The sequence below is a fragment of the Glossina fuscipes genome, unplaced genomic scaffold, assembly GCF_014805625.2.
Source record: "Glossina fuscipes isolate IAEA_lab_2018 unplaced genomic scaffold, Yale_Gfus_2 61, whole genome shotgun sequence".
NCBI classification, from domain to species: Eukaryota; Metazoa; Arthropoda; class Insecta; order Diptera; family Glossinidae; genus Glossina; species Glossina fuscipes.
The window spans coordinates 3,816,379-3,828,633 of NW_023998433.1; the positions used below are offsets into that span (position 1 = coordinate 3,816,379).

Here is a 12,255-nt window from a genome sequence, read left to right on the forward strand (position 1 = left end):
CTTTCAGTTCAACTAGTGGGAATGTATTATTATGACACGAAATTGTAGTCACTCATTAGTATCATATTAATATTTACACAACAGCAAATTTACTAAAAAGTTTAATAATTTTTTTTTTTTTTAACTTACTTGTGATTGTAGATCCTCCCGTTCCCTTTTATTGAACTCTACTACTTTGTCACCCTCACGACAGAAGTCCTCAATCATTTGCAAAAGTTGAACCGTAGAATCATGATCCGGTTGGTTCTGTGTTGGTGTGGTCAATATATTTCGAGCCTTCTCTTGCAATTGAGCGAAATTACTAGAATTGTGCTCCGAAGGGTAAAGGCGTGGAGATGTTACTTTTATTGACGCCATACCATAACCTTCATTATAGTCGATATGATTCAACGAACTCAATTGTGACAACTGGTCTCTAAGGTGTTGCAACTCTTCTCCTAATTCCGTATTACGATTTATAGTTAGATCCAGTTCTTGTTGCAATTTCAAACGATCACTTTCCGATTTAATAAGGCGGTTTTTAAGTTCGATCAATTGAAAGTTCAATTCAGAGGCATTAGCATCATTCGAGGAATTGCTCTCAAATTGCAAACGATTAAGATCAGGTGGCAGTGAAGATACTTGTGGAGCATTGATAAAGTTATTGAATTGATAAGTAGATAAGTGTTGTTCATTCAACGAGTTAACGCGCAAAAATTTATGTTTATCTAGCTCAGTTTCGCAATAACTGCCTTGCTTTTCAGCTTCACTACCATTAATGCTCTCCGGTCTTTCAATGTTTTGCTGTTCCCTTTTACGTTTAACTAGATCTTCGGATAAATGCAAAAGATATAAAGCCTCTGAACGTAGTTTATCCAAGCAATCCTTTAAATCGAAATCATCATTAAGTTCATTACTTTTATTTGCAACATATTGCAATAAACTGGGATCTTCTATTACTTCTAAAAGATTCTGCACATCCGGCATTAAGCGAGAAGATAAAGAGTTGTTAAGAGATGTATTAAATAAGCGAGAAGAATTAAAGTTGATATCATCATTATCCTCCACAGAGCGATTATAAGATAATAAGCGTTGCACTTCTTCTATAAGAGTTTCATTTAAATCATTCTCATAATTGGCCACACATTTGGCTAATTCGGCTAGGACTTGAATCAAAGATTTGGTTAGCTCGCGTAAACTTTCTTGTTCATTGAGTAATTTATCAAAATCTCGTTTCGAATCAAACGTCAAATGGCGTTTATTCTTACGATTCAATTGTTTCTCATAATCCAGCTTTAATCGCGACATCTGATAATCGAAATTTCAAAAAAAGAAATTTATGTAATTCATAACGAACGGGAAAATTCATAATTTGATTTTGCAATTGAGTTTCAAGAAAAATATAAAAAGAGAAAAAAAATTTATTATTGGTATCAAAATAGAGTAATTAAATACTAGCTACCAAGAAAAGAGAAAAAAACGATGCCTAAAAATATGCTATACATATGTAATGCGCAAACGGAAGGAACCAGACCTTAAAGTTCGCGGTTACTATGCGACGCTTTTTTCAGTGCAGATGATATATGATGCCAAAATCGTTCAATAAGGTCTGTGATAAGGCAGAGAATGACTCGAAATAACGAAAATCTCCTTACCGTTCGGGCAAATTGTTTACTGAAAACGAAAATCTATCGTTTGGAATTTTCAAGAAATGGGATGGTCTGTGAGTCTCACTTGGCCAGTTTTCAAAAAGAATTTGAGCCTATATACTTATAAAATTTTTGACCTTCAGGAATTAAATCCCATGGATCCATGTGAATTCGCTTAGTTGGTTTTGGAACAATTTGAAAACTATGATGTTTTTGTTTTCAAGAAAATCTCTTTCTCATTCTACGCTTATATTTGCCTCGAAAATTTAAAATGAAAACCCAATCCACAAATTATTCAACAGACATATCTACATACCGTAAAAGTGAGTGTTTGATGTAACGGCACCATACATACATCGGAGAATTAATTTATTACGTGGTCAATAATAAGTTGTGATAGCGATAAGTTATCAAGGACGTTATCAAGTTAACAAATTTAGAATATTTCTTGTGGGATTATTTAAAATTACGAGTCTATAACATTAAACTAGATTTTATTTCTATTTATGCGTTGAAAACGAATATTGAACGCACTACGCACGAAGTTCTCGAAAATCGGGTTCGTCGTATTACTTCCTATAAAACGAGCTGTAATGGCTATTAAAATGATATTGTTGTGCTTTTTCTCAATTCTTTAATGTTGTTTGTTTAAACTTTAAATGCCCCCTTGCAGACGTAATTAAATCAATTTTTAAGCTCATCACTACCGTGCTTGTTTCCTCCTACCGTTTTTAACACGCAGCTATATTCATGCAATGCGGATCGAGATACTACACCAAGCGAAAGCGTTAGTCAAAAGATGAAACTCATTTTAAGACTCAAGGTTACTTAATATCCTAAAATATGTACCGTGTTCACAGTAGACTTATGCATCATTTCAAATAACTGTTGGTATAAAATGTACTTACTGACATCTTCCAAATCTCATTAGTTATATAATTTCGCGACAATTATTGTATTGGTGATAATTATATGTAGTCTAATAAACAACTTACGAATAAATGTTTACGCCGAATTTCAAATCGATATATACCTTAAGTGGTAATTTTTGAAGATAAAGCCTAAAATTTGCTCCAATTAAGTTGCTTTCAATTTTTTGACAAATAAAGAAACTTAAATTTGACTTTTTAGGTATAAACTAAACAAAAACAAATTTAGATTTCTATCGAAATTTTTAATAACATTAAAAGCCGCACACCAGAAAGATATAAAATGATATTGTAGATCGGACGTTCTACAACTAGACCAAAATAGTTGTAGTCATTTTATTTTCAGACAAATTTCTGATATTTAAGATCTTAAAGCAGTTTATGAAAATTGAAAAATATTTTATCAAGTGTGGACATGCCAATTGGACCATTAAAACTATTTCTATACGGACACACACTGCAATAGATTGCAAGCTACAGTTTTTGCGGACTTTTGACTTGCTTGCAAATGGAATGCGTTTGTTTTCCTACTTATATCTTGAATGGAGCGAAAATGAAATGAAATCTAGTACACACGGACCGTTCAGTCGTATTTTAAAATTGAAATGAAATTAAATGAAATAAAAAATCACGTCACATTTATTTATCCTACCTCTTCAGCATGTTTAATTTGTAGTTGAGCAATCTCCAGCTGGCTTTTGGCGGTGAGCTTTTCCCGTAATAATATCAATTCTTTGGGCCAATGCTGATCGTCTGCCGTGGTTTCTGACAATAAAGTCTAAAAGCGAAAGCGAAAAATTAATACATTATTTACTATTTGCTTCAAAGGTAAAGTTTTGCTTTATAAAATTTATTCATATATATCATTGTTGCCGTTTTTGAGCTGCTATCCAGGAAAGTGAAATAAAACTTGAACAATTCTATATTAAAAAGTTTTAAACGAGAACTTTCTTGGCACAAATTTCTCTCTGAATAGCTGAAGTGTTTATTTTATGACTTCGTTTCTGTTAAAACCACATGATAAACATATGCCACAAAAGAAAGCATTAAGCAAAAAACTCGAAAGATTTTGCTGTTTAACTCTCTTATTTTGCGGTTTAATAAAATATTTTTGTAATTAAGTTCGTACCACTGAATTACGATTTTTGGAGCAGCATAGATTTTATTGACAATTCTTAGGAAAGAGCTTATATTTCCATTGTTACCAGATTTCATTCCCAAATTTTGCGTAAATCGTTTTGTCTGTCAAATATCACTCTTGTTAATCTGTTTGCTAATCGCCGGCATCATAAAGCTGATTTCACTTATGGCGCCGCCAGGCAAAGCATTATGAATCTGTATTTGGTCTTAACATTTAAAAAGATTTTATTTTCTAGAATATCAAGTATTTCTCATCGTTTATGAAACGAGTGACTTTCGTAGCGCACCCCCTCTACTTAATCTTGCTCATCACGGCCTCCGCGATGTGCTTGTATTCGATTCCCTCATAGCTAGATAGAAGTTTAGCCGACAAACTTCTCTTGCGTAATAGACTAAGCGGTCTTCCTTAAACTCTTCATTATTCGCTCTTAGTGTCTGGGTTTCGGTTCCCCCCTTGCGATGTATATACATCGGTTTGGGTTCGTTGGCAATTAGTTGGTGTTTTCAATTCGAAGTTCGCCGGAGATAAAGCCGCATTGTGTGTTCATTTTACAAATATTCTGGAAGTACGGACCGTACACCTAGACCAGCCACAAAATTTCTGGAAGATAACTGGTCCATCTACGCAAGTCATCGAAAATTCGTTTGGCCGCAATAAACTTACTAAGCACACTATTAAGTGTGCAAATGCTAAAATAATTCAACAGCAGTCCGAAAGAATTCGCTTAGCGAACATAGGGGAATTAGCCAACCTTATCAAGAAATTGTAGTCAAATAAAATTATCCAAACTCAAATAGCCCGTATTTCTCATCGGTAGTCCTTGATATAAAAGGGCATTTCACGTAACCGCAGCTCTTGGTGATTTTGTGAACGTGACGACTCTATCTATGGAAACCATTCGGGCACCACTGAGTTTTACTGTTGAATGTTCTTTGTATTTTTTTACAGCATCTGCAAAACCTTGATGAAACGTGAGATTTTCTTTGCATTTAATATTATTTTCTTCTTCTTCTTCTTCTCTTTTTCTTCAAGCCGTTGTGAAATTGTTTTTTCAACCCATTGTCATTATCTTTTTCCACTCGGTTATTTTGTGATTAGTTTGGCTCAATCAAGATGTCTTCTTCATTCATATCGTTTAGCGTTATTAGAGCCTCCACTAAAGAGCCATTTCAGCTCTTTCAGCAATTTGGCAATGCGACTAATCAATTTTTTTTCTGTTTTACAATTTTCGGCGTGCTTTTATCTCTTTTTATCTCTCTTCTAGACGCAATGAACGTAGCGGACACATCGTCAGCTTTATATAGTTTAGGAATTTTATTCGAAGTGTTCGTAGAAAAGTGGTGTCTTTGCCAACTATTGGAAGGACGTCCCCAGGAAAGTTGGCGGTCAGAAAGTCGGCGCTTTTCTATGACCACTTCTTCCATGAACTATCTGAATAGAATTTCTAAATTAAGCAAAGTTGACAATATGTCTGCTACACTTGTTGCTTCTTGTGATTCAATGTTTGGCTTTGTACGTCGAATTTCTAGAAAGGAAGAAGAAAAGGAATGCACGATGAAAACTGGAAAATAGAAAAACAATTGATTAACCTCATTGACAACCTACTGAAAAAGAACGGCTCTTGTGGAACAAAAATAAAGCGAAGCAATACGAAAAACAAAACATGTTGGCTGAACCAAACCAATCGCATAAAAATCATATGGAAAAATGTAATAAAAATGTAGTGACAAAAACGAGCCCACAGCGGTTTGAAGAAACAATGACTCGAAAGAAAATTACATTAGAAGAATATCATTCTTAAACTATTTTAAAAGAACTAAGTTCGTTTTAAGCAAATGTTTTGCTTATGTAATCTTTCACTTTCATCTCACGAATACCAAATTTCGCCATTTTTGTTTTAATCCCGTTTTCTATGAATTGTTGTAAATTTTTTCGCCAATCACTAGCTGCATAAGGTCACCTTACTGTATTATGTCGACAGCGTAATACATCAGTATATGGTTTTACCATTTTAAAGGAGTTTCCTTTCATAGAGAAAAGGGGAGCTTTCAAGTTTTAAGAAATATTTGATCTTCATAGCAATATATTTACTATGATCTCTCAAAAAATACATTTTCTAGATTGATCCAAATATATTCGAACATATGCTGGGTACGTAATTTCTTCGCAAGTACCAACAATAACAACGTCACCAAGATCTACATTCATAAGTATATGTAAGCCAACGATGCTCATCACGTTTCAAAGTTTTAAATGTTTCATTTATTTGAAATAAGAGCTAAAGCTATTGTTATTTAGTACTGTGTGGTGATTACTTTTTGTAGGTCATCCATCAACACATTATTTAATTGAAAGCTATATAGTATCGCGGACGCGCATAGAGTACTTTTTTATGTTATACCTAAATTCCAAACAAATTAGAAAGAAAAAAACTCAATCTGTTAGCATATGTAAAGAAATGCCTCCTTCACGTCTTGCTTTATCATAATTACATCTCAATTCCGTGAATCTTCTTTTCAAACAACGATAAATTCACTTCTTAGAAAATTAAGAGCCAACAATTAGTATTCGTTAAAAAAAAAAAAAGGGAAAAAAAAAAAAAAGTAAAAAAAATTTTAAAATTAAGCAAATTAAAAATGTTGAATTATTAAAATTAAAGAAGATTTTAATTTTTAATTACGCTTGCGGTATCTAAGCTTTATTTTAGATGGATTATCTCTGTTTTCACATTTGGTCTACGGATTCATCTCAAGACTATGTGCCTTTCGACACCGTTAGAATATCAATTATTTCTTACAACTACACATTCCGATCATCGACAGTAACAATTGTTACGATTTTGTCAATGTTTTTCGGTGTTATTAACTGTTTTAAGCGCCCACTGCGTGCAATATAATCAGTGTCGGGGGACAATCCCTTTTAAAATCAACAAGTCTTTAGCGTTCGTCTTATTATCATGTGTACGAATATTCCGATAAATATAATTTGTATCGTGTTATTTTCAGAACCGCACGTATGTTAAAACGTATAAAGTGTCGAACATTAATTGTAACGAATCCCTCCTGTTAAGATAATTAATTCAACGAAGCACTACCTACAGTAGATTTGACGCAACCGGTGAGAAAGGTGCTCAAGAAATGACTACAAGTTTCTTACATATTACATTCCCAACAGCTAATGTATTTCAATTGTCAAATATTTGCATCACCGGCATCCTCTTAAAAATATGCATATTTCTAATCTTCATTGGCATCAAAATAGATCGCCCGTTTTACACTTTACATGTTAGCGAAAAAATATATAATTCTATAGCCAAATTCATAAACATATTCAAAAACATCTTCTCATACCTTGAACTTGTTGGTTGAGACATTGAAATCTTTCGAATAGCTTTCAGCCTCATATCCAATAACGAGTTAGGTTAAAGTTACATGAGTTCTTTTTCACATATCCTAGGGGCATAAAGTATCTTTTCAGCCAATAAGAAAGCTTTTTGTTTGAAAAATGTGCATTGGTCTCACCTATAAGATGGAAGACTGCAACGAAATTTATAAAAATAAAACTAAACTGTGATAGCTGTGGATTGAAGACTCGCCGTAACGAGTAGAGAGTTTACAGCTGTTGATAAAGTATGCATTTTTGTGACTATCGAATGAAAAATTTTTCGATCGTAAAATTGTTGTCGGGTGACATATTGAAATTACTATCAAGTTAACTTTATATCAAGAACGATGAACCGACCCACAATTTAAAATAGCTATCAAACTGAATACATTTTCTCCTTTCATGTCTATTATTCTTGATATAAATATCGGTTTTCATATTTTCTCTTGTCTTTACCACAGCAAATAACAAATAGTTGATGTTATTATGAAAAATGATATGAATACTAATTTATAGTTCATTTCTCCCTTGTGAAATACATAGATTAACTGAAAGCTTAAAAACGTACTTTTTTCCATATAGCAAATAAGTAAATTATGTCTCCTTTTTTATTCTATTGCACGCAAAAGTCCGTAATGAAATTTATTTACTAAGCAAATTCTCGTCTCATAAATTATAAGAAAAAAAAAAAAGTTTTCATCTCAACGTCACTTAATATCTCTGTGGCGAACATAATCTTTTGGTCTCTCTTTTGACTGTTTCTTCTCTTGCTCTGTATGTAACATAAATGGAATGCATGCAGTGAAAACTGTACATTTTCGTCCAAAATAAAATTAAAATCGAAACATTATGCGAAGTAATGAATGTACATAAAGGCTCCAAACACAAATAACATTAAAACCTTATATATACTTGCATGCATATTTATATACATGTATATACATTTATAAATTGTATACGTGTGCGTCAAATGCAAAATTTTCATACACACCCACATGCAAACATATTTTTCTTCTCTTCGGTTTATTTATAATATGTAAATAAAACGCTTTTTGGAAGAAAATTAAAATAAAATAAATATAAGAACACGCAACAATAAACCTTTGTACTAGAATAGAAAAAATGGCAACTAGTAGGCCATACAGAATTCCCGTACAAATTCCTTAAAACAAAAATATTTATGCATATTTTGATACAAACGCGAATAAGAGCGATTGCAAATTGGAAGTAGACTTTTGAAATTTTAACCCCGCTTTCCTCGATGCTCCATTTATAGACGTTATTTATCGCATCGTTGGGTTCTTAACTTTGCAACCGATTACTTTAGTATTTTAACTGCAGCTTGAGATAAAAATTTCTGCAATGGTCAATTAAAAGAAAATATTGATTTGTGGGAGCGCTTCCTTCCACTATTCCACTTTGCCGTTAAACGATCTACAAATACTTCCAAGAGTAAAAACGTGCGCATTAATAATTGCTTGTTTCTTCTCTTTTATACAAACATCGATAAAACTTATCCTATTTTGAATAATATCTTGACCGTCAAACATAGGCATATTTTACTAAAGTAAAGGATTATTCATTATATTAACAAAATATTGACTTTTGAGTATATTTGAACCTTTTCCCAATCTCCCCCAAACTTCTGCAATTTCTCCTAGTAGATCGATTCGTACAATGTAATGAAATAAACCCTAAATGTCTACAAAAACAATAATATGGAAAAGAGCGAGTTTTGAAATGGGTTTTCTGGCAATCAAGAATGTTACAGAATGCTTGAAATGCAAGCTATTGTGCAAACTATCAAGAAAACTAAGACTTTGAATTGTCATTCGAATAATTAACGTTTACGGTATTCTTGCTTATCTGCCGTACATTATCCATTACTCAGCATTTATATTATTCTTACATCACTATTCACTATTGGGTAACAATTGTTCACTGTCTATATTACCAGTTATTATTATTATTATTATTATTATTATTATTACATTCTCTACCTACTATTCCTTTACAACTCTTAGATATGCATAGGAATGTATCCTCGGACATTATCTGTTATACTCGCATTTATATATATATACATATACATTTCCTTCAAATAAAACTGCACTGAAAATATGAAACACAATACAGAAGAATGGTTTTGCTTTCAATACATTCTCGATGGTTTATACTCTTATGGCTTGTGCTTTTCTTTTTGCGGTAACGTATTGAATGATAAGCTCAAAATAGTGATAATAGAGTTGAATTTTAATCTTTAATTAATGAACCCTTAGGTTTAATTTAAGATGCAATTTCAGACAGAGAAAGAGAGAGATAGATAGATAGATAGATAGATAGATAGAGAGAGAGAGAAAGTAACGAAAACAAGCAAAGCTATGCCATTGCATTTTCATAAAATAAATCTTCTATATTTACCATCTTAAAGAGTTATGGAAAAATCGCAACGTATTCTATGTTTGTGTCAGGTTTTTGAGTGTCCAATTAATTAGACTCACACAGCTTTGCGGTTTAACAGAAAGATTTACAGACTTAAGACAAAAATTTTCATTTTCTCATTTTACTTTTTTATACCCATCACCTAAGGATGAGAGGTATATTTATTTTGTCAAAACGTTTGCAAAGCCCAGAAGGAAGCTTCAGTGACCCCACAAAGGATATATATTCTCGACCAGCATCAAATTCTAAATCGATTTAAGCATGCCTGTGTAATGTCTATTGTAAACATTCTCCTGGCCGGAAAAATGAAACTGTCGACTTCAAATTTGCCAGAAACATTGGAACTTCCTACACGTAGGCTTTTGTTGAAAATGGGGAAAATCGGTCAATGGTCACGCCCACAGCAACACGTAAACTGAGAAGACCTCCATTTTTCAAAAGTAATGAAAAATTGTTTTTTTTTTTGCTTATTACTCATAAACTATAACAAATAAATAAATAACAAATACAGAAATTTGAACACATATTCTATTGGCGATGCTGTAGCAACTGTGTACAAAAATAGAAAAAAATTTAACGCGCCTACCCAATATTACAGTGTATCAAAATTTAATTATTTTTTCAATAACTTTATAACACGCGGAAACAAGCTTCAGAAACCCCATAAAGTATACAAATTCTTTATATATATATGTACATATATATATAAGTATGTTTATATATATATACATTTTTTTATATTATATTATTTTATATATTATATATATATATAAACCAAAACGAATTTATATTCCCTCTACGATCGATCGGTTGTAATGTAAACATTTTAGAATGCATTAAAATTAACATAATGTAATTAACATAATGAAACTTACTGTATACAACTATAACATAACATAAGATATGTAGTAGTGTTTATAAACAAGTGCGCTGCCATATGCAAAAGGCAATGATGGGATATAACTTACCCGAAGCATAACAGATTTAATATAACACTTTTTTTTTAACTTTTTTATTAAATATGAAAAAAGCTCTAAGTCAACTTCAACGACTTTTCAAATTAATTAAACAAACAAGCTGAAAAGAACATTATTATGATTTCCAACTTAGAATAATAGCTATTTTTAAGAAACAAATGAATAATAAATTGATGCAATCAATTTCTTGCTTATTTAATATAAGCACTGCATTGTATTTTCCTATGTAAAAAAAGTTTTATGTATTGAATCTTTCTGTCTGCCTGCCTTTGTGTCTTTCTGCCATGCCTAAATTAAAAGCAAGTTTATGTACGTGTTGAGAACTGCGCAGATTGTAGATCATGAGAAAAAAATGCTCAGCTAAATATGAGCGTTGATAGTTAAAGGAATAAATGAAGACAATTGAAATATGATTATATTAATTGTAAGAGGATATTTAAGGCATGCTTTTCAAAATTTAAATTCCGCTACATTTTCGTGTCTCTAGTCCCTAAAGAAACATTTACCGAAATAATAATTTTTCTATAACATTCAATTTAGCATTCCGCTTATTGATTTATATCTCATTAAATCGAAAAGTCTCTTCAAACGTAATAAACATTTTGTTAAAACACACAATAATATAAATATAAAAAGAGCAAAAAGAAATTGATTTATAAGAAAATTCTTTAAAATGAAATAAAAACAATTAAGAAAGTTATATTCGGCGGGGGCCAAATGTCGCATACCTACCACCATGCTTTTCGCATTCTACTCTCCAAGTTCTTTTATTTGTTATCCGTATCGCTGGTATATCACTAAGAAAAAATTAATCGCGGTGTCTATCATATTCATTTTAACCCTTTGCACTCCGTAGGCACCGCTATTGCGCCATATGCTTTCATTGCACTAACTCTATAAGTAATAGTCAGTAAATCTAACGTAGTGCTCGACTACACACATTCAATGGGTGGTGTAGATCGGGCTTATCAATATGGATCAACTTATTTTATTGCTTCCTAAGAAAATCTCTCAACTGGTGGCGAAAGTTATTATTTTGGGGGATGGAAATATGTATACAAACAGGTTAAATGGAACACTTCATGTAATGCGAAGAGGTACAAAAAAGGACTGTATAGTATGGTCTAAGCGCAAAGGTAATGCCGGAAGATGAGAAACAACGGAATATTGTGACACATGTGCAAAAAAGCCACGGATTCATATGGGAGATTGTTTTCACAAATATCACACTAAGTTGAATTACAAAATATAAATATCAAACTGTATTTCTTGTATCACAAACTACGTTAATTAAATAAATAAATTTATAACAACAGATCTTTTTTTCTTTAGTACAACAGAAGTTCATTTTTCAGATGCTCCAACGCAAAAATGTCACGGAGTTGTCGCACTTTTGAATAAAAAAACACTCGGAGTACAAAGGGCTACAATTAATCTATTTCGTTTGAAGAGTTTTAACCGTTCTATCTTGTATGCCTTAAGATAAATAAATATTAAACCTCAAAACAGTCAAAAAAGTTTAATTTAATGACTTGTAACTTGGCGTGGGCGCGGACGATTGGTCTCACTGCACACTTCTGCTCTGACCAATTTGGCCCATTTTTAATACCCGCCTGTGTGCAGAAACTTCCAATGTTTCGACCAAATTTGAAGTTGATATCTTCATTATTGCGATCAGAAGAGTGCCGACAACACAAACCACGCAAGCACATAAGCGGAAAGGCATGGCTAAATCAACTCAGAGCTTCACGCTG

General features: G+C 32.3%; 1 protein-coding gene across 5 annotated transcripts in view; it reads right to left on the reverse strand.

Annotated features, from left to right (window-relative positions):
* LOC119637925 (protein MLP1) overlaps window positions 1-12,255 on the reverse strand; it is a 55,693-nt gene that overhangs the window by 16,678 nt on the left and 26,760 nt on the right. For all 5 annotated transcript variants that reach the window (XM_038034373.1, XM_038034372.1, XM_038034370.1 and 2 more), the window contains 2 exons: window positions 3,210-3,335; window positions 130-1,287 (listed from right to left, as the gene is read on the reverse strand). In XM_038034373.1, the coding sequence (XP_037890301.1) occupies window positions 130-1,287; window positions 3,210-3,335 (1,284 nt within the window). The remainder of the gene's footprint in view (window positions 1-129; window positions 1,288-3,209; window positions 3,336-12,255) is intronic.